The sequence below is a fragment of the Carcharodon carcharias genome (genome assembly GCF_017639515.1).
Source record: "Carcharodon carcharias isolate sCarCar2 chromosome 35 unlocalized genomic scaffold, sCarCar2.pri SUPER_35_unloc_15, whole genome shotgun sequence".
NCBI classification, from domain to species: domain Eukaryota; kingdom Metazoa; phylum Chordata; class Chondrichthyes; order Lamniformes; family Lamnidae; genus Carcharodon; species Carcharodon carcharias.
In genome coordinates, this window is record NW_024470707.1 from 1 (window position 1) to 23,772 (window position 23,772).

Genomic DNA, 23,772 nt, shown 5'->3' on the forward strand with positions numbered 1-23,772 from the left:
CTCCATTTTCCCATTCCCTCCCTCTCTCTCTCTCTCTCTCTCCATTTTCCCATTCCCTCTCTCTCTCTATCTCTCTCTCTCCATTTTCCCATTCCCTCTCTCTCTCTCTCTCTCTCCATTTTCCCATTCCCTCTCTCTCTCTCTCTCTCTCCATTTTCCCATTCCCCCTCTCTCTCTCTCTCTCTCTCCATTTTCCCATTCCCTCTCTCTCTCTCTCTCTCTCCATTTTCCCATTCCCTCTCTCTCTCTCTCTCTCTCCATTTTCCCATTCCCTCTCTCTCTCTCTCTCCATTTTCCCATTCCCTCTCTCTCTCTCTCTCTCTCTCCATTTTCCCATTCCCTCTCTCTCTCTCTCCATTTTCCCATTCCCTCTCTCTCTCTCTCTCTCTCTCTCCATTTTCCCCTTCTCTCTCTCTCTCACTCTCTCCATTTTCCCATTCCCTCTCTATCTCTCTCTCTCCATTTTCCCATTCTCTCTCTCTCTCTCTCTCTCCATTTTCCCATTCCCTCTCTATCTCTCTCTCTCCATTTTCCCATTCCCTCTCTCTCTCTCTCTCTCCATTTTCCCATTCCCTCTCTCTCTCTCTCTCCATTTTCCATTCCCCCTCTCTCTCTCTCTCTCTATTTTCCATTCCCCCTCTCTCTCTCTCTCTCCCCATTTTCCCATTCCCTCTCTCTCTCTCTCCATTTTCCCCTTCTCTCCCTCTCTCTCTCTCTCCATTCTCCCCTTCCCTCTCTCTCTCTCTCTCTCTCTCCATTTTCCCATTCCCTCTCTCTCTCTCTCTCTCTCCATTTTCCCCTTCTCTCCCTCTCTCTCTCTCTCCATTCTCCCCTTCCCTCTCTCACCCTCTCTCGGTGGTGCTGGTCGTGCTGATGTTTTTCTTCTTGTTCTTCTTTTTGTGTTTCTTGCTCCTTCCCTCCGCCTTTCCCCCTGCGCTGATCTTCCCGGCCCCGGCCCCGGCCCCAGCCCCGGGCTGTCTGCTGATCTCCGCAGCCCCGGCCTGGCCGCTGCTCTCCCCGGCCTGTCTGCCGCTCTCCTTTGCGGCCACCGCCGGAGCTCCTCCACCGGTTCCACTCATTCCGCCCACTCCGCTCACCAGCTGGTTGGTGGGGGGGAGGGGGGGGGGGGGGGGTGGCCACACTGCGCAGGCGCGTTCAGACCCCGCCTCCCCCTCCAGACCCCGCCCCTTAAAGCAGCACCAGCCTGTCCGTAGCAGACCCCGCCCCTTAAAAAGACACAATCCCGACCTGACCCCGCCTCTTAAAGCTATACCAACCTTTCCAGACCCCGCCTCTTAAAGCCATACCGAACAGCCCAGACCCCGCCTCTTAAAGCTATACCAACCTTTCCAGACCCCGCCTCTTGAAGCTATACCAACCCGACCCGACCCCGCCTCTTAAAGCTATACCAACCCGAACCGACCCCGCCTCTTAAAGCTATACCAACCCGAACCGACCCCGCCTCTTAAAGCTATACCAAACCGCCCAGACCCCGCCTCTTAAAGCTCTACCAACCCGACCAGACCCCGCCTCTTAACGCTATACCAACCCGATCAGACCCCGCCTCTTAAAGCTATACCAACCTGACCAGACCCCGCCTCTTAAAGCTATACCAACCCGTCCAAACCCCGCCTCTTAAAGCTATACCAACCCGACCAGACCCCGCCTCTTAAAGCTATACCAACCTGACCAGACCCCGCCTCTTAAAGCTATACCAACCCGTCCAAACCCCGCCTCTTAAAGCTATACCAACCCGACCAGACCCCGCCTCTTAAAGCTATATCATCCCATACAGTCCCCGCCTCCTAAAACGACACCAACCCATCCCGACCCAGCCTCTTAAATCTATACCAACCCGTCCAAACCCCGCCTCTTAAAGCTATTCCCACCCGACCAGACCCCGCCACTTAAAGCTACACCAACCCTACCAGACGAGACCCCGCCTCTTAAAGCTATACCAACCCGACCAGACCCCGCCACTTAAAGCTATTCCCACCCGACCAGACCCCGCCACTTAAAGCTATACCACCCGACCAGACCCTGCCACTTAAAGCTATACCAACCCGACCAGACCCCGCCTCTTAAAGCTATTCCCACCCGACCAGACCCCGCCACTTAAAGCTATACCAACCCAACCAGACGAGACCCCGCCTCTTAAAGCTATACCAACCCGACCAGACCAGACTCCACCTCTTAAAGCTATACCAACCCGACCAGACCCCGCCACTTAAAGCTATACCACCCGACCAGACCCTGCCCCTTTAAAGCTATACAAACCCGTCCAGACCCCGCCTCTTAAAGCTACACCAACCCAACCAGATGAGACCCCGCCTCTTAAAGCTATACCAACCCGACCAGACCAGACTCCACCTCTTAAAGCTATACCAACCCGACCAGACCAGACTCCACCTCTTAAAGCTATACCAACCCGACCAGACCCCGCCACTTAAAGCTATACCACCCGACCAGACCCTGCCCCTTTAAAGCTATACAAACCCGTCCAGACCCCGCCTCTTAAAGCTATACCAACCCGACCAGACTCCACCTCTTAAAGCTATACCAACCCGACCAGACCCCGCCACTTAAAGCTATACCACCCGACCAGACCCTGCCCCTTTAAAGCTATACAAACCCGTCCAGACCCCGCCTCTTAAAGCTATACCAACCCGACCAGACCCCGCCTCTTACAGCTATACCAACCCGACCAGACCCCGCCACTTAAAGCTATATCAACCTGACCAGACCAGACCCCGCCTCTTAAAGCTATACCCACCCATCTGGACTCCAACCCTTAAAGACATGCCACCCTCAGCCGATTGCACAACTTAAAAGCACGCCACCTCAACCTTAACCCCACCCCTCACCCCTTGAAGACACAAAGCATCAACCCAGCCCCTCTTAAAGCCACACCACCCCGACCCTGCGCCTTAAAGCTACACCTCCCTGACAACAACATCGAGCCTATCCCTTTAAGCTGCAATTCCCCAACACCATCCCTTACAGTTGTGTATCCCTTAGCCCGCCATTTAAAGCCACACCGCCCGGACCCTGCCCTTTAATGCCGCACCGATCCAAACCCAACCTTCAGGCTGTGCTTCCCTTTCCCACTAGCCTAGCCCAAATTCCGCCCATTAACGGCTGCACACCCAAAAATCAACTATTAAAGAGAGGATGCTGGTGTCCAATCTTCCCCTTTCTGGTTGCACACTTAAAATTCACTCCGTAAGGCAACCACCCACATTCCATAATTTCCACCTATGATCAAACAGCTAAAAACCACTCCTTAAAGCGAGTTCCCAGGTCTCTGAAATCTCTATTTACAGTTGCACACCAAAAAAAAAACACCCCTTAAAGCGAGGGCCCCACATTCCCAAAATCTCGATTTATGGCTGCGCAACTAAAAATCACTGGTGAAAGCAAGTACCCAGATCTTCCAAGTCCCTATTTATGGTTGTGCACCTAAAAATCACTCCTTAAAACAAGTACACCAATTCCCCAACTTCTCCCATTTATGGATGCGTGCTTAAAAAAAAAAAATCCTTCTTAAAAATGAGAACCCAAATTGCCAAAATCCAAATTATGTTGGCGCAACAACATTTAAAAAAAAAAAGTAGCGCTTCTTAAAGGGAGGACCACATTTTCAAATCCCCCCATTAATGGGGGGAACACCTGAAAGTGTACCACCAATTCAGAGCAGCACTGGCTTACAAAAATGCTCAGTATATAAAGATCGGAAGTATAGAGATAGAGATATTTGGAAATCATTCTAATGTGTAATTCAAATTCTAATTGCTTAACATTTGAGGAACGTTTGAGGACTCTGTGTCTATACTCGATGGAGTTTAGAAGGATTGGCGGGGGGGGGTATCTGATTGAAACTTACAGAGTACTGAAAGGCCTGGATAGAGTGGATGTGGGGAAGATGTTTCCATTAGTAGGAGAGACTAGGACCCGAGGGCACAGCCTCAGAGTAAAGGGAAGACCTTTTAGAACAGAGATGAGGAGAAACTTCTTTAGCCAGAGAGTGGTGAATCTATGGAATTCATTGCCACAGAAGGCTGTGGAGGCCGGATCATTGAGTGTATTTAAGACCGAGATAGATAGGTTCTTGACTGGTGAGGGGATCAAAGGTTACGGGGAGAAGGCGGGAGAATGGGGTTGAGAAACTGATCAGCCATGATTGAATGGCGGAGCAGACTCGATGGGCCGAATGGCCTAATTTCTGCTCCTATGTCTTATGGTCTTCTGTCCATGTATTATGGAGATTCAAAAGGAATTATTGGTGGAGGTTTTGCGCAGAAAGTGTGGTGCAGCGGTCTGTGGAGTTTGGCACACGTGTCACTGACTCCATGTGTTAAGTGCACTCCTGGGTCATGGGTCATCCCTCTCCCCACTGCTCCCCCACCCCCCCCACCCCACCCTCGACAGGCTGCCCCCTACTCCCCAAAATGCGCCCCTAACCAGAAGTGGAACCCTTTCAGCACCTGCCCTCATCCAGCTCGTCTGCTCAGTGGGGGGTTAGTAACTGGGTTCAGTTCTGGGCCTCGCTCCTCAGGAGGGATGTATCGGCCTCGGAGAAGTGGGGGGGTGGGGGGGTGCCAGTGCTGATTCACCGGAACGATCCCGGGGGGGTGGGGGGGGGGGGCGCAGAAAGGGTTAAATTCCGGGGTGGATGGTGGGGGTGGCGGGGGGGGAAACAGGTCTCACACAGACCGGGACTTGTGCTCCCTCGAGTGTCGAAGGTTAAGGGGGGATCCGTTCGAGGGGTTTAAGGTGATGAAAGAGCTCGATAGGGTCGACAGGGGGAAACTGATTCCTCTGGGGAGGGGGTTGGGGGGGCAGAAGTGGATTGGGGTGGGGGGGGGGGTGCAGGGGGAACACAGAACGAGGGGGGTAGAGACTTAAACTGAGAGCAAGGCTGTTCGGGTCTGGGTGGTGGGGGAGATGTCAGGAAGCAGATCTTCACACAAAGGGGAACATGAATCGGGATCTCTCTCTCCACACCACCCCTCCCACAAAAATCTGTCCAGACTGCTGGGGAGGGGGGTGTGGGTCAATTGGAAATTTCAAAACGCAGATTGATAGGTTTTTGTTGGGTGAGAGGATTCAGGGTGATGGATCAGAGGCAAGCAGATGGAGTCAAGATACAGATCAGCCAGGTTCCAGTTGAATAATGGGACAGGATTCAGGGGCTGAATGGCCTCCTTCTATTACTGTGCAACAGGCCCAAGAGGGGCTGAATGGCCTCTTCCTGTTTCTGGTCTTTCAGGACAGGTACAGCACGGGGTTAGATACAGAGTAAAACTCCCTCTACACCGTCCCCATCAAACACTCCCAGGACAGGTACAGCACGGGGTTAGATACAGAGTAAAACTCCCTCTACACCGTCCCCATCAAACACTCCCAGGACAGGTACAGCACGGGGTTAGATACAGAGTAAAGCACCATCTACACTGTCCCCATCAAACACTCCCAGGACAGGTACAGCACAGGGTTAGATACTGAGTAAATCTCCCTCTACAACGTCCCCATCAAACACTCCCAGGACAGGTACAGCACGGGGTTAGATACAGAGTAAAGGTTAATCGTTCCTGTCCTGACTCTTTGAAAAATCGTTCCCCTTAATCCCACTCTCTGCCCAACCCCCCCCAACACACCCTGTGAATTTTTCCCCTTCGAGCATTTCCCCAATTCCCCCTTTTTGAACGTTCCTATTGAATCTGCTTCCACCGCCCTTTCAGGCAGCGCCTTCCAGATGACCAGCCGGTGTTGGTGATTGTGATTTCCGGTGTGGAGTCCGTGCGTGAATTTACAGACAGACAGACAGTGTGTGATTGTGGTTTCCGATGTGGACTCAGTCTGTGAATGTACAGACAGACAGACAGACAGACAGACAGACACGGGGAGAACGTTTGGCGTTTGAAGCCATTTCCGGTGATTGTGGTGAAACAGCCTGGACCAACGATGCTCGATAACTCCTATATCACTTTATCATTTATGAAAATCCATACATCCTAAGCAGATAGTCGATGATGCAAACAGGTACGGTATATTGGATAATCTCTCCATTAAGGCGTCTGTGAGTTTACAGACAGAGCTACTCTTGCCTGTGAAAGTACTTTAAATGGTCTCTCTGCAGACTGAGTGGGGATTACTTCTCCCCGTTCACCTGTCAGAAGCTGCCCCCATTCGCCTCTCACTGGGGGTAGGAACCCCCCCACCCCCCCACACCCCCCCCCCACTCCATCGTGTTCCCTGAGTCGGACACAGGTAGGGGTAGATTGAAGTAGAGGGTGGTATGAGGAGGTCAGAGGGAGAGGGAGAGAGAGAAGCACCACCTCGCTAATAAGCATTGACCATCATCTACTGCTCCCCTGCCCTCTCTGTCTCTATTTCTCTCTCTCCCTCTATCTCTCGCTCTGTCTCTGTCTCTCTCCTCCAGCACCCCTCTCACTCTACCCTTCTCTCTCTCCCTCTCTCTCTCTCCTCCCCCAGCATCCCTCTCTCACTCCCTCTATCTCTCTCTCTGTCTCTGTCTCTCTCCTCCAGCACCACTCTCACTCTACCCCTCTCTCTCTCTCTGTCTCTCTCCTCCCCCAGCACCCCATCTCTCACTCTATCTCTCCAACTCTCTCTCTCCCTGTTGCTCTCCTCCCCAGCACACCCCCCTCTCATTCTATCCCTCTCACTCTACCTCTCTCACTCTACCTCTCTCACTCTACCCCTCTCACTCTACCTCTCTCTCTCTCTGTCTCTCTCCTCCCCCAGCACCCCCTCTCACTCTACCTCTCTCACTCTACCTCTTTCACTCTACCTCTCTCACTCTACCTCTCTCACTCTACCTCTCTCACTCTACCTCTCTCTCTCTCTGTCTCTCTCCTCCCCCAGCACCCCCTCTCTCACTCTACCTCTCTCACTCTACTTCTCTATCTCTCTCTCTCTATCTCTCTCTCTCTCTGTCTCTCTCTCCTCCCCCAGCACCCCCTCTCTCACTCTATTTCTCTATCTCTCTCTCTCTCTCTGTGTCTCTCCTTCCCAGCATCCCTCTCTCACTCTATTTCTCTCTCTCTCTCTCTCTCTCTGCTCCCCCAGCATCCCTCTCCCACTCTATTTCTCTATCTCTCTCTCTCTGCTCCCCCAGCATCCCTCTCTCACTCTCTCTCTATCTCTCTCTCTCTCTGTCTCTCTCCTCCCCCAGCACCCCTCTCTCACTCTACCCCTCTCTCTATCTCTCTCTCTCTGCTCCCCCAGCACCCGCCACTCCCCCCCCCCCTCTCTCTCCCAGGGAGCGTTATGATTTAATGCTGGGTTAAGATGCAAAAGGCTTCTCTCCTCCAGCATAACTTGTGCTCAAAACCTACTCCTCTCAAATAACTGCAGTGAAGTGAGCTCAGAAAGTTCACACCTTTCATATCTCAGTAAAAATCACATACAAACACATCGTCGTTTCCTGGGAATCTCTGTACAAAATAACGCAAAGGTTAGTGTTATAAATAATTCGGGAAAAAGAAAGAGAGACAAACAGAGAGACAGAGAGAGACAGAGAGAGAGAGACAGAGAGAGAGAGACAGAGAGAGAGAGACAGAGAGAGAGAAACAGAGAGAGAGAAAGAAACAGAGAGAGAGAGACAGAGAGAGAGAGAGAGAGAGACAGAGAGAGAGAGAGACAGAGAGAGAGAGAGAGAGAGACAGAGAGAGAGAGAGACAGAGAGAGAGAGAGAGAGAGAAACAGAGAGAGAGAAACAGAGAGAGAGAGAAACAGAGAGACAGAGAGAGAAACAGAGAGAGAGAGAAAAAAACAGAGAGACAGAGGGACAGAAACAGAGAGAGAGAGACAGAGACAGACAGAGAGGCAGAAACAGACAGAGAGAGAGATAGAGAGACAGAGAGACAGAAACAGGCAGAGAGAGAGGCAGAGAGAGAGACACAGAGACAGAGAGAGACAGAGAGAGAGAAACAGCGACAGAGAGCGAGAGGCAGAGACTGAGAGAGAGACAGAGACAGACAGAGAGGCAGAAACAGACAGAGAGAGAGATAGAGAGACAGAGACACAGAATCAGGCAGAGAGAGAGGCAGAGAGAGAGAGAGACAGGGACAGAGAGAGACAGAGAGAGAGAGAGACAGAGAGAGAGAGGGACAGAGAGAGAGACAGAGAGAGAGAGCGAGAGAGAGACACAGAGAGAGAGACACACAGAGAGGGAGAGATAGATAGAGAGAGACAGAGAGAGGGAGAGACAGAGAGAAGGAGAGACAGAGAGAGAGAGAGAGACTGAGAGAGAGACAGAGAGAGAGAGACAAAGTGGCAGAGAGACAGAGAGACAGAGAGAGAGAGGGACAGAGAGAGAGAGATAGATAGAGACAGAGAGGGAGAGAGAGAGAGAGACAGAGAGAGGGAGAGACAGAGAGAGAGAGAGACAGAGAGAGAGAGACAGAGACAGAGAGAGAGAGATAGATGGAGAGAGACAGAGAGAGGGAGAGACAGAGAGAAGGAGAGACAGACAGAGAGAGAGAGAGAGACAGAGAGAGAGAGACAGAGTGGCAGAGAGACAGAGAGACAGAGAGAGAGAGGGACAGAGAGAGAGAGAGATAGAGAGAGAGAGACAGAGAGGGAGAGAGAGAGAGACAGAGAAAGGGAGAGACAGAGAGAGAGAGAGAGAGACACAGAGACAGAGAGAGGCAGAGAGACAGAGACAGAGAGAGAGAGCAATCATTCTGGAGCTATCCTGGTTTCTATCCAGTGATTGCCTCAGCCCCACGATCTCTTTATCCACCCCATCGGAGTCTGGTCCCTGATCTGTGTCCCAGGCCGGCTATGGGATTGAGCACTGGATCAAGGCTGCCCCATGACTCCCAGTCCCACAGCCGCCTGACAGTCCAGCGGAAGGAGCCCTGAGCCCAGCTCCTTCCGGGGGGAGCACAGATCGTCATTTCCTGGGGATCTCTGTACAAAATAACGCAAAAGTTAGTGTTATAAATAATCCGGGGGTTCCAAGGTGGGAATCTCTCCCCCACTTCCTTCCAGTGGTGGAAACGTCCAGAGTTTGCAAGTCAAGCGATGGGCTGAAGGGTCTCTTCCGGAGCTGTAGAACTCTACAGCCCCTGGGACCAACCCATCGGCCTCTCCAGCCACATGAAAAATCTTCCCCCTCGGTCTCTGGTTTTCTCCGGAGTGGTACCGGAATGTTAGGTGGCTGGAGGAGACGGGAGACTGGGAGTCGCTGGTCCTGGAGAGTCCATGGTCCCTTCCTCTGTCTCTCCCGAGCGCTCTCCTCCATCGCCTCCCCTTGGTTATAAATCTGTCACCTTATTTTCCACTAGTGCCGCTACCTGTTGGAGCCGGTAAGAGAGCTGCATCTTTTGAGCTGCTGGATCAGCTTCCAAGGTGATCATAATCTGAAACGCAGGGAGAGAGAGAAAGGAGAGAGAGGAGGGGAAATGTCACCCATCGAACTGAACAGTGTCAGCGGCTCCCAGCAAGAGGACCAGCCACTGAGATCTTCCAAATATCTACAGCGCCCTGGGTTAGTGTGAACAGAATCCGAGCTGGGTGGTAACACCTAAACCGAAGCACAGAGCTCGGCTCTCTTCACCAAGTTTATTCGCTTTGTGAGAAGTGTCCTCTCTCTCTGTGTTAAACTGTATCTGTCACACACCTGCCCATTTCACACCTCTCTCTCTCTCTGTGTTAAACTGTATCTGTCACACACCTGCCCATTTCACCCCCCTCTCTCTCTCTGTGTTAAACTGTATCTGTTACACACCTGCCCATTTCACACCTCTCTCTCTCTCTGTGTTAAACTGTATCTGTCACACACCTGCCCATTTCACCCCTCTCTCTCTCTGTGTGTTAAACTGTATCTGACACACACCTGCCCATTTCACCCCCCTCTCTCTCTCTGTGTTAAACTGTATCTGACACACACCTGCCCATTTCACCCCCCTCTCTCTCTCTGTGTTAAACTGTATCTGTTACACACCTGCCCATTTCACCCCTCTCTCTCTCTGTGTTAAACTGTATCTGTCACACACCTGCCCATTTCACCCCTCTCTCTCTCTCTGTGTGTTAAACTGTATCTGACACACATCTGCCCATTTCACCCCTCTCTCTCTCTGTGTTAAACTGTATCTGTCACACACCTGCCCATTTCACCCCTCTCTCTCTCTGTGTTAAACTGTATCTGACACACACCTGCCCATTTCACCCCTCTCTCTCTCTGTGTTAAACTGTATCTGTCACACACCTGCCCATTTCACCCCTCTCTCTCTCTGTGTTAAACTGTATCTGTCACACACCTGCCCATTTCACCCCTCTCTCTCTCTGTGTTAAACTGTATCTGTCACACACCTGCCCATTTCACCCCTCTCTCTCTCTGTGTTAAACTGTATCTGCCACACACCTGCCCATTTCACCCCTCTCTCTGTGTTAAACTGTATCTGTCACACACCTGCCCATTTCACCCCTCTCTCTCTCTGTGTTAAACTGTATCTGTTACACACCTGCCCATTTCACCCTCTCTCTCTCTGTGTTAAACTGTATCTGTCACACACCTGCCCATTTCACCCCTCTCTCTCTCTGTGTTAAACTGTATCTGTCACACACCTGCCCATTTCACCCCTCTCTCTCTCTCTGTGTTAAACTGTATCTGTCACACACCTGCCCATTTCACCCCCACCCCTCTCTCTGTGTTAAACTGTATCTGTCACACACGTGCCCATTTCACCCCTCTCTCTCTGTGTTAAACTGTATCTGTCACACACCTGCCCATTTCACCCCCACCCCTCTCTCTGTGTTAAACTGTATCTGTCACACACGTGCCCATTTCACCCCTCTCTCTCTCTGTGTGTTAAACTGTATCTGTCACACACCTGCCCATTTCACCCCTCTCTCTCTCTGTGTTAAACTGTATCTGTCACACACCTGCCCATTTCACCCCTCTCTCTCTCTCTGTGTTAAACTGTATCTGTCACACACCTGCCCATTTCACCCCTCTCTCTCTCTGTGTTAAACTGTATCTGTCACACACCTGCCCAATTCACCCCTATCTCTCTATGTGTGTTAAATTGTATCTGTCACACACCAGCCCATTTCACCCCTCTCTCTCTCTCTGTGTTAAACTGTATCTGTCACACACCTGCCCATTTCACCCCCACCCCTCTCTCTGTGTTAAACTGTATCTGTCACACACGTGCCCATTTCACCCCTCTCTCTCTCTGTGTGTTAAACTGTATCTGTCACACACCTGCCCATTTCACCCCTCTCTCTCTCTGTGTTAAACTGTATCTGTCACACACCTGCCCAATTCACCCCTATCTCTCTATGTGTGTTAAATTGTATCTGTCACACACCAGCCCATTTCACCCCTCTCTCTCTCTCTGTGTTAAACTGTATCTGTCACACGCCTGCCCATTTCACCCCTCTCTCTCTGTGTGTTAAACTGTATCTGTCACACACCTGCCCATTTCACCCCTCTCTCTCTCTGTGTTAAACTATATCTGTCACACACCTGCCCATTTCACCCCTCTCTCTCTCTGTATTAAACTGTATCTGTCACACACCTGCCCACTTCACCCCTCTCTCTCTGTGTTAATCTGTACCTGTCACACACCTGCCCATTTCACCCCTCTCTCTCGCTGTGTTAAACTATATCTGTCACACACCTGCCCATTTCACCCCTCTCTCTCTCTGTGTTAAACTGTATCTGTCACACACCTGCCCATTTCACCTCTCTCTCTCTGTGTGTTAAACTGTATCTGTCACACACCTGCCCATTTCACCCCTCTCTCTCGCTGTGTTAAACTGTATCTGTCACACACCTGCCCATTTCACCCCTCTCTCTCTCTGTGTGTTAAACTGTATCTGTCACACACCTGCCCATTTCACCCCTCTCTCTCTCTGTGTGTTAAACTGTATCTGTCACACACCTGCCCATTTCACCCCTCTCTCTCTCTCTCTGTGTTAAACAGTAACTGTCACACACCTGCCCATTTCACCCCTCTCTCTCTCTCTGTGTGTTAAACTGTATCTGTCACACACCTGCCCATTTCACCCCTCTCTCTCGCTGTGTTAAACTGTATCTGTCACACACCTGCCCATTTCACCCCTCTCTCTCTCTGTGTGTTAAACTGTATCTGTCACACACCTGCCCATTTCACCCCTCTCTCTCTCTGTGTTAAACTGTATCTGCCACACACCTGCCCATTTCACCCCTCTCTCTCTCTCTCTCTCTGTGTTAAACTGTATCTGTCACACACCTGCCCATTTCACCCCTCTCTCTCTCTGTGTTAAACTGTATCTGTCACACACCTGCCCATTTCACCCCTCTCTCTCTCTCTGTGTTAAACTGTATCTGTCACACACCTACCCATTTCACCCCTCTCTCTCTCTGTGTTAAACTGTATCTGCCACACACCTGCCCATTTCACCCCTCTCTCTCTCTCTCTCTCTGTGTTAAACTGTATCTGTCACACACCTGCCCATTTCACCCCTCTCTCTCTCTGTGTTAAACTGTATCTGTCACACACCTGCCCATTTCACCCCTCTCTCTCTCTCTCTCTGGTAAACTGTATCTGTCACACAACTGCCCATTTCACCCCTCTCTCTCTCTATGTTAAACTGTATCTGTCACACACCTGCCCATTTCACCCCTCTCTCTCTCTCTGTGTTAAACTGTATCTGTCACACACCTGCCCATTTCACCCCTCTCTCTCTCTCTCTGTGTTAAACTGTATCTGTTACACACCTGCCCATTTCACCCCTCTCTCTCTCTCTATGTTAAACTGTATCTGTCACACACCTGCCCATTTCACCCCTCTCTCACTCTGTGTTAAAATGTATCTGTCACATACCTGCCCATTTCACCCCTCTCTCTCTCTGAGTTAAACTGTATCTGTCACACACCTGCCCAATTCACCCCTCTCTCTCTGTGTGTGTTAAACTGTATCTGTCACACACCTGCCCATTTCACCCCTCTCTCTCTGTGTTAAACTGTATCTGTCACACACCTGCCCATTTCACCCCTCTCTCTCTCTGTGTTAAACTGTATCTGTCACACACCTGCCCATTTCACCCCTCTCTCTCTCTCTGTGTTAAACTGTATCTGTCACACACCTGCCCATTTCACCCCCACCCCTCTCTCTGTGTTAAACTGTATCTGTCACACACGTGCCCATTTCACCCCTCTCTCTCTGTGTTAAACTGTATCTGTCACACACCTGCCCATTTCACCCCCACCCCTCTCTCTGTGTTAAACTGTATCTGTCACACACGTGCCCATTTCACCCCTCTCTCTCTCTGTGTGTTAAACTGTATCTGTCACACACCTGCCCATTTCACCCCTCTCTCTCTCTGTGTTAAACTGTATCTGTCACACACCTGCCCATTTCACCCCTCTCTCTCTCTCTGTGTTAAACTGTATCTGTCACACACCTGCCCATTTCACCCCTCTCTCTCTCTGTGTTAAACTGTATCTGTCACACACCTGCCCAATTCACCCCTATCTCTCTATGTGTGTTAAATTGTATCTGTCACACACCAGCCCATTTCACCCCTCTCTCTCTCTCTGTGTTAAACTGTATCTGTCACACACCTGCCCATTTCACCCCCACCCCCTCTCTCTGTGTTAAACTGTATCTGTCACACACGTGCCCATTTCACCCCTCTCTCTCTCTGTGTGTTAAACTGTATCTGTCACACACCTGCCCATTTCACCCCTCTCTCTCTCTGTGTTAAACTGTATCTGTCACACACCTGCCCAATTCACCCCTATCTCTCTATGTGTGTTAAATTGTATCTGTCACACACCAGCCCATTTCACCCCTCTCTCTCTCTCTGTGTTAAACTGTATCTGTCACACGCCTGCCCATTTCACCCCTCTCTCTCTGTGTGTTAAACTGTATCTGTCACACACCTGCCCATTTCACCCCTCTCTCTCTCTGTGTTAAACTATATCTGTCACACACCTGCCCATTTCACCCCTCTCTCTCTCTGTATTAAACTGTATCTGTCACACACACCTGCCCACTTCACCCCTCTCTCTCTGTGTTAATCTGTACCTGTCACACACCTGCCCATTTCACCCCTCTCTCTCGCTGTGTTAAACTATATCTGTCACACACCTGCCCATTTCACCCCTCTCTCTCTCTGTGTTAAACTGTATCTGTCACACACCTGCCCATTTCACCTCTCTCTCTCTGTGTGTTAAACTGTATCTGTCACACACCTGCCCATTTCACCCCTCTCTCTCGCTGTGTTAAACTGTATCTGTCACACACCTGCCCATTTCACCCCTCTCTCTCTCTGTGTGTTAAACTGTATCTGTCACACACCTGCCCATTTCACCCCTCTCTCTCTCTGTGTGTTAAACTGTATCTGTCACACACCTGCCCATTTCACCCCTCTCTCTCTCTCTCTGTGTTAAACAGTAACTGTCACACACCTGCCCATTTCACCCCTCTCTCTCTCTCTGTGTGTTAAACTGTATCTGTCACACACCTGCCCATTTCACCCCTCTCTCTCGCTGTGTTAAACTGTATCTGTCACACACCTGCCCATTTCACCCCTCTCTCTCTCTGTGTGTTAAACTGTATCTGTCACACACCTGCCCATTTCACCCCTCTCTCTCTCTGTGTTAAACTGTATCTGCCACACACCTGCCCATTTCACCCCTCTCTCTCTCTCTCTCTCTGTGTTAAACTGTATCTGTCACACACCTGCCCATTTCACCCCTCTCTCTCTCTGTGTTAAACTGTATCTGTCACACACCTGCCCATTTCACCCCTCTCTCTCTCTCTGTGTTAAACTGTATCTGTCACACACCTACCCATTTCACCCCTCTCTCTCTCTGTGTTAAACTGTATCTGCCACACACCTGCCCATTTCACCCCTCTCTCTCTCTCTCTCTCTGTGTTAAACTGTATCTGTCACACACCTGCCCATTTCACCCCTCTCTCTCTCTGTGTTAAACTGTATCTGTCACACACCTGCCCATTTCACCCCTCTCTCTCTCTCTCTCTGGTAAACTGTATCTGTCACACAACTGCCCATTTCACCCCTCTCTCTCTCTATGTTAAACTGTATCTGTCACACACCTGCCCATTTCACCCCTCTCTCTCTCTCTGTGTTAAACTGTATCTGTCACACACCTGCCCATTTCACCCCTCTCTCTCTCTCTCTGTGTTAAACTGTATCTGTTACACACCTGCCCATTTCACCCCTCTCTCTCTCTCTATGTTAAACTGTATCTGTCACACACCTGCCCATTTCACCCCTCTCTCACTCTGTGTTAAACTGTATCTGTCACATACCTGCCCATTTCACCCCTCTCTCTCTCTGAGTTAAACTGTATCTGTCACACACCTGCCCAATTCACCCCTCTCTCTCTGTGTGTGTTAAACTGTATCTGTCACACACCTGCCCATTTCACCCCTCTCTCTCTGTGTTAAACTGTATCTGTCACACACCTGCCCAATTCACCCCTCTCTCTCTGTGTTAAACTGTATCTGTCACACACCTGCCCAATTCACCCCTCTCTCTCTGTGTGTGTTAAACTGTATCTGTCACACACCTACCCATTTCACCCCTCTCTCTCTGTGTTAAACTGTATCTGTCACACACCTGCCCATTTCACCCCTCTCTCTCTCTGTGTTAAACTGTATCTGTCACACACCTGCCCATTTCACCCCTCTCTCTCTCTCTCTATGTTAAACTGTATCTGTCACACACCTGCCCATTTCACCCCTCTCTCTCTCTCTGTGTTAAACTGTATCTGTCACACACCTGCCCATTTCACCCCTCTCTCTCTCTCTCTGTGTTAAACTGTATCTGTTACACACCTGCCCATTTCACCCCTCTCTCTCTCTCTATGTTAAACTGTATCTGTCACACACCTGCCCATTTCACCCCTCTCTCACTCTGTGTTAAACTGTATCTGTCACACACCTGCCCAATTCACCCCTCTCTCTCTGTGTGTGTTAAACTGTATCTGTCACACACCTGCCCATTTCACCACTCTCTCACTCTGTGTTAAACTGTATCTGTCACACACCTGCCCAATTCACCCCTCTCTCTCTGTGTGAGTTAAACTGTATCTGTTACACACCTGCCCATTTCACCCCTCTCTCTCTGTGTTAAACTGTATCTGTCACACACCTGCCCAATTCACCCCTCTCTCTCTGTGTTAAACTGTATCTGTCACACACCTGCCCATTTCACCCCTCTCTCTCTCTGTGTTAAACTGTATCTGTCACACACGTGCCCATTTCACCCCTCTCTCTCTCTCTGTGTTAAACTGTATCTGTCACACACCTACCCATTTCACCCCTCTCTCTCTCTGTGTTAAACTGTATCTGCCACACACCTGCCCATTTCACCCCTCGCTCTCTGCTCTGTGAGTTAAACTGTATCTGTCACACACCTGCCCATTTCACCCCTCTCTCTCTCTCTGTGTTAAACTGTATCTGCCACACACCTGCCCATTTCACCCCTCTCTCTCTCTGTGTTAAACTGTATCTGTCACACACCTGCCCATTTCACCCCTCTCTCTCTCTCTGTGTTAAACTGTATCTGTCACACACCTGCCCAATTCACCCCTCTCTCTCTGTGTGTGTTAAACTGTATCTGTCACACACCTGCCCATTTCACCCCCTCTCTCTCTCTGTGTTAAACTGTATCTGTCACACACCTGCCCATTTCACCCCTCTCTCTCTCTCTGTGTTAAACTGTATCTGTCTCACACCTGCCCATTTCACCCCTTTCTCTCTCTCTCTGTGTTAAACTGTATCTGTCACACACCTGCCCATTTCACCCCTCTCTCTCTCTCTGTGTGTTAAACTGTATCTGTCACACACCTGCCCATTTCACCCCTCTCTCTCTCTCTCTCTCTCTCTGGTAAACTGTATCTGTCACACACCTGCCCATTCACCCCCCTCTCTCTCTCTCTCTCTCTGTGTGTTAAACTGTATCTGTCACACACCTGCCCATTTCACCCCTCTCTCTCTCTCTCTCACTCTGTGTTAAACTGTATCTGTCACACACCTGCCCATTTCACCCCTCTCTCTGTGTGTTAAACTGTATCTGTCACACACCTGCCCATTCACCCCCCTCTCTCTCTATGTGTTAAACTGTATCTGTCACACACCTGCCCATTTCACCCCTCTCTCTCTCTCTGTTAAACTGTATCTGTCACACACCTGCCCATTTAACGTTGGTTTCCTGTTCCTGCTTTGACTCAGATCACGAATGCCCAATTCCCATTAACCCCATCACTGCCGGACAGATCCTCACTAACCTGGTCATAGTATTTGCTAATATATTTGTAGAGGTCATGGAGTGCTACTATGCTGTTCAGCGCGGGCCCACAGTTCTGAAAGGCAAACAGCAAACAGAAAGTTGTTAATCCTAATGTTAATCCACCTCACCAGCTTCCCCAATGAGCACCCGGCTTACCCCGTCTAGTACAGGAATAGGAGGAGCCCATTCAGCCCCCTGTCGAGCCTGTCACACAGGAACAGGAGGAGGCCCATTCAGCCCCTTCTCGAGCCTGTTACACAACAACAGAAGGAGGCCATTCGGCCCCTCTCGAGCCTGTTATACAGGAACAGGAGGAGCCCATTCAGCCCCCTCAAGCCTGTTACACAGCAACAGAAGGAGGCCATTCGGCCCCTCTCGAGCCTGCTACGGTGGAACAGGAGGAGGTCCATTCAGCCCCTCAAGTCTGCTCCTCCGTTCAATCAGACCACGGTGATCTGTATCTTAACTCCATTTACCTGCCTCAAGTCTGTAACCCTTAACCCCACCCCACCCCCCCTTTACCCAACAAAAAGCTATCAATCTCAGTTTCGAGTTTCCAAATGACCCCCTCACCCCTCCGCAGCAGCCTCAACAGATTTCGGAGGGGGTAAGAGAGAGTTCCAGATTCCAGCTCCCCTTTGTGTGAAGTTGAGCTTCCTGACATCCCCCACCACCAACCCCCCCCGCCCCCAACCCTGGCACTCAGTTTGAGGCTCTGTCCCCTTCGTTCTGGGCTCCTCCTCCCCCAACCCCAACCCCAATCCCCACTCCCCACCCCACCCCCCCTCCCCAGAACCAGAGGGAATAGTCTCTCTCCATCGAATCCTCCAACCACCTTAAACCCCTCGATTAGATCGCCCCTTAACCTTCGACACTCGAGGGGGGCACACAAGCCCTCGGCCTGTCCCTGGAGTTTAACCCTGTCAGTCCCGTGGGAGGCTCAATACTCACAGCAGACAGTTCCGTCAATGAGCAGTTCATTTCCTGGTAACTCACTGGGGTCATCTGCCGGACATCTGAATAGTACCTGTAAACACAGAGCACCGATCAGCGCCTGTGGCCCACCCACTCAGGACCTCACACAGCCCTCACACAGCCGATGACGGAGCGTTAACTGAGCCCCGCTGACCGTCAGAATGTGTGAAGCTCAGCAGCCAATTTGTGCACAGCAAGATCCCACACACGCACAGCGAATGCAAAAATGACCCCAGGTCATCTGTTTGCAGTGATGTCGGTCGAGGGATAAATATTGGCCCCAGGGACACCAGGAGAAATCTCCACACCCTCCACACCCCCCCTCCCTCAGCACTGACCCTACCCCCCCTCCCTCCCTCAGCACTGAAGCTCCGCTCCCCTCCCTCCCTCAGTACTGACCCTCTGACTGTGAGGCGCTCCCTCAGTACTGACCCTCCGACAGTGCGGCGCTCCCTCAGCACTGACCCTCCGACAGTGCGGCACTCCCTCAGCACTGACCCTCTGACAGTGCGGCGCTCCCTCAGCACTGACTCTCCCCACAGTGCAGCACTCCCTCAGCACTGACCCTCCGACAGTGCGGCTCTCCCTCGGCACTGACCCTCTGACAGTGCGGCGCTCCCTCAGCACTGACCCTCCGACAGCGCGGCGCTCCCTCAGTACTGACCCTCTGACCGTGCGGCACTCCCTCAGCACTGACACTCCGACAGTGCGGCACTCCCTCAGTACTGACCCTCCGACAGTGCGGCTCTCCCTCAGCACTGACCCTCCGACAGTGCGGCGCTCCCTCAGCACTGACCCTCCGACAGTGCGGCGCTCCCTCAGCACTGACCCTCCCACAGCGCGGTGCTCCCTCAGCACTGACCCTCCGACAGTGCGGCGCTCCCTCAGAACTGACCCCCCGACAGGGCGGCTCTCCCTCAGCACTGACCCTCCGACAGTGCGGCACTCCCTCAGCACTGACCCTCCGACAGTGCGGCGCTCCCTCAGCACTGACCCTCCCACATTGCGTCTGTCCCTCAGCGCTGACCCTCCGACAGCGCGGCGCTCCCTCATCACTGACCCTCCGACAGTGCGTCTGTCCCTCAGCACTGACCCTCCGACAGTGCGGCGCTCCCTCAGCACTGACCCTCCGACAGTGCAGCGCTCCCTCAGAACTGACCCCCCGACAGTGCGGCTCTCCCTCAGCACTGACCCTCCGACAGTGCGTCTGTCCCTCAGCACTGACCCTCCGACAGTGCGGCGCTCCCTCAGCACTGACCCTTCGACAGTGCGGCTCTCCCTCAGCACTGACCCTCCGACAGTGCGGCGCTCCCTCAGCACTGACCCTCCGACAGTGCGGTGCTCCCTCAGTACTGACCCTCCGACAGTGCGGCGCTCCCTCAGTACTCACACACCCTGACGGCCACCGTCTCAGGACAAGGGGTTGGACATTTTGGACTAGCTGCGGTGGAACTTCTTCACTCCAAGGGTTGCGAATCTATGGAATTCTCGGCCTCAGTTTAGTTGTGGAGTGCATCGAAGACTGGGATCGATAGAGAACTGAGAGATACAGGGAGTGGGCCTGAAATGGGAGTTGGTGTTGAAGCTTAGCCAATATCTTATTGAACGATGGAGCAGGCTCGAGGGGCTGAAAGATCCCAACCTGTACCTGTTTCTAATGAGATGAGAACTTTCTTTTGCACAGTAAGTTGTGGCAATCACAGAATCACAGAATCATCACGGCACAGGAGCAGGTCATTCAGCCCATCGTCTCTGTACCATCTCTTCTGAAGGAGCATTACGACCTAGTGCCATTGCCCTGCCTGTTTCCCCACACCCTCTGCACATTGTTTCTATTCAAATAACCATCTAATGCCCTCTTGAATGCCTCGATTGAACCTGCCTCCCCCACACTTCCAGGCCGTGCGTTCCAGACCCCAACCACTCGCCGTGTGAAAAAGTTCATTTCTCACGTCACACTTGCTTCTTTTGCAAATCACTTTAAATCTGTGCCCACTCGTTCCTGATCCTTTTACGAGCGGGAACAGTTACTCCCGATCTACTCTGTCCAGCCCCCTCACGGTTTTGAACATCTCTATCAAATCTCCTCTCAGCCTTGACCTCTCCAAGGAGAACAGTCCCAACCTCTCCAATCTATCCTCATAGCTGAAGTTTCTCATCCCTGGAACCGTTCTTGTAAACCTCTTCTGCTCTCTCTCCAATGTGTTCACATCCTTCCTATAATGTGGTGCCCAGAGCTGTGCACAATACTCCAGCTGAGGTCTAACCGAGTGTCTTATATAAATTCAGCATAACCTCCCTGCTCTTGTACTCTATGTCCCTATTAATAAAGCCCAGGATACTATCTGCTTTATTAACTGCTCTCCCCACCTGTCCTGCCACCTTCAATGATCGATACACGTATACACCCAGGTCTTTCTGCTCCTGCTCCCCCTTCAAAATTTCACCCCTTATTTTATATTGTCTGTCCATGTTCTTCCTACCAAAATGCATCACCTCACACTTCTCCGCACTGAACTCCATCAGTCACCTATCTGCCCACTCCACCAACTTGTCTATGTCCTCTTGAAGTTCCACACCATCCTCCTCGCAGTTCACAATTCTCCCAAGCTTCATATCATCCACAAACTTTGAAATTGTCCCTTGCACACCAAGATCTAGATCATTAATATATAATCAGGAAAAGCAAGGGTCCCAATACTGACCCCTGGGGAACCCCATTGCAAACCTTCCCCCAGCCTGAAAAATATCCAATGATCTGGAAGGCGCTGCCTGAAAGGGCGGTGAAAGTAGATTCAATAGGAACGTTCAAAAGGGGGAAATGGAGAAATACACAAAGGGGAAAAATTCACAGGGATGGGGGGGAAAGAGGGGCTAATTGGATAGATCTTAGCACAGGCGCGATGGGCTGAATAGTCTCCTCCTGTTCCCGTGTGATTTTAAGGTTCTAATACATGAGGTGTTAACTGTGTTACTGACTCTTCCACCATCTGTCTGTATCGTGGGATCTCCTTCGCATACAGAAGCTTATTAATTGGGGAATCCTAGGAAAAGTAACAGGAAAATGATCAGACAGGATGTTAAATAATTCCCGCTCACTCCAAAACCCCTTCCCGTTCACTCCCAATACCTTCCCTTTCACTCCAAAACCCTTCCCGTGCACCCTCACTGTACACCATCCCAATGGCCCCAAACCCCTTCCCACTCACTCCCACTGTACACAATCCCAATGGCCCCAAACCCCTTCCCACTCACTGCCACTGTACACAATCCCAATGGACCCAAACCCCTTCCCATTCACTCCCACTGTACACAATCCCAATGGACCCAAACCCCTTCCCATTCACTCCCACTGTACACAATCCCAATGGACCCAAACCCCTTCCCATTCACTCCCACTGTACACAATCCCAATGCATCCAAACGCCTTCCCATTCACTCTCACTGTACACAATCCCAATGGACCCAAACCCCTTCCCATTCACTCCCACTGTACACAATCCCAATGCACCCAAACCCCTTCCCATTCACTCTCACTGTACACAATCCCAATGGACCCAAACCCCTTCCCGTGCACTCCCACTGTACACAATCCCAATGGACCCAAACCCCTTCCCGTTCACTCCCACTGCACACAATCCCAATGGACCCAAACCCCTTCCCCTTCACTCCCACCGTACACAATCCCAATGGACCCAAATCCCTTCCCGTTCACTCCCACTGTACACAATTCCAATGGACCCAAATCCCTTCCAGTTCACTCCCACTGTACACAATCCCAATGGACCCAAACCCCTTCCCGTTCACTCCCACTGTACACAACCCCTATGAATCCAAATCCCTTACCATTCACTCTCACTGAACACAATCCCAATGGACCGCAAACCCCTTCCCATTCACTCCCACTGTACACAATCCCAATGGACCCAAACCCCTTCCTGTTCACTCCCACTGTACACAATCCCAATGGACCCAAACCCCTTCCCACTCACTCCCACTGTACACAATCCCAATGGACCCAAACCCCTTCCCACTCACTCCCACTGTACACAATCCCAATCCCAAACCCCTTTCCGTTCACTCCCACTGTACACAATCCCAATGGATCCCAAACCCCTTCCCACTCACTCCCACTGTACACAATCCCAATGGACCCAAAACCCTTCCCGTTCACTCCCACTGTACACAATCCCAATGGACCCAAACCCCTTCCCACTCACTCCCACTGTACACAATCCCAATCCCAAACCCCTTTCCGTTCACTCCCACTGTACACAATCCCAATGGATCCCAAACCCCTTCCCACTCACTCCCACTGTACACAATCCCAATGGACCCAAACCCCTTCCCGTTCACTCTCACTGTACACAATCCCAATGGCCCCAAACCCCTTCCCACTCACTCCCACTGTACACAATCCCAATCCCAAACCCCTTTCCGTTCACTCCCACTGTACACAATCCCAATGGATCCCAAACCCCTTCCCGTTCACTCCCACTGTTCAAAATCCCAATGGACCCAAACACCTTCCCGTTCATTCCCACTGTACACAATTCCAATGGACCCAAACATCTTCCCGTTCACTCCCACTGTCCACAATCCCAATGGACCCAAACCCCTTCCCACTCACTCCCACTGTACACAATCCCAATGGACCCAAACCCCTTCCCATTCACTCCCACTGTCCACAATCCCAATGGACCCAAACCCCTTCCCACTCACTCCCACTGTACACAATCCCAATGGACCCAAACCCCTTCCCGTTCACTCCCACTGTACACAATCCCAATGGACCCAAACCCCTTCCCGTTCACTCCCACTGTACACAATCCCAATGGACCCAAACCCCTTCCCATTCACTCACACTGTACACAATCCCAATGGACCCAAACCCCTTCCAGTTCACTCCCACTGAACACAATCCCAATGCACCCAAACGCCTTCCCATTCACTCTCACTGTACACAATCCCAATGGACCCAAACCCCTTCCCATTCACTCCCACTGTACACAATCCCAATGCACCCAAACCCCTTCCCATTCACTCTCACTGTACACAATCCCAATGGACCCAAACCCCTTCCCGTTCACTCCCACTGTACACAATCCCAATGGACCCAAACCCCTTCCCGTTCACTCCCACTGCACACAATCCCAATGGACCCAAACCCCTTCCCCTTCACTCCCACCGTACACAATCCCAATGGACCCAAATCCCTTCCCTTTCACTCCCACTGTACACAATTCCAATGGACCCAAATCCCTTCCAGTTCACTCCCACTGTACACAATCCCAATGGACCCAAACCCCTTCCCGTTCACTCCCACTGTACACAACCCCTATGAATCCAAATCCCTTACCATTCACTCTCACTGAACACAATCCCAATGGACCGCAAACCCATTCCCATTCACTCCCACTGTACACAATCCAAATGGACCCAAACCCTTGCTGATCAGTCCCATTGTACGCAATCCCAATGGACCAAAACCCATTCCCATTCAAAACCCAA

General features: G+C 51.3%; 1 protein-coding gene across 1 annotated transcript in view; it reads right to left on the reverse strand.

Moving 5' to 3' along the window:
- Positions 1–8,585: 8,585 nt before the first annotated feature.
- Positions 8,586–23,772, reverse strand: part of LOC121274196 (plexin-B1-like) — a 158,580-nt gene continuing 143,393 nt past the window's right edge. Inside the window, exons 24-27 of the mRNA XM_041181394.1 lie at positions 21,241–21,305; positions 18,238–18,313; positions 17,285–17,359; positions 8,586–9,392 (exon numbers count right to left, since the gene is read on the reverse strand). Of these exons, the coding sequence (XP_041037328.1) occupies positions 9,288–9,392; positions 17,285–17,359; positions 18,238–18,313; positions 21,241–21,305 (321 nt within the window). The 3' untranslated portion in view covers positions 8,586–9,287. The remainder of the gene's footprint in view (positions 9,393–17,284; positions 17,360–18,237; positions 18,314–21,240; positions 21,306–23,772) is intronic.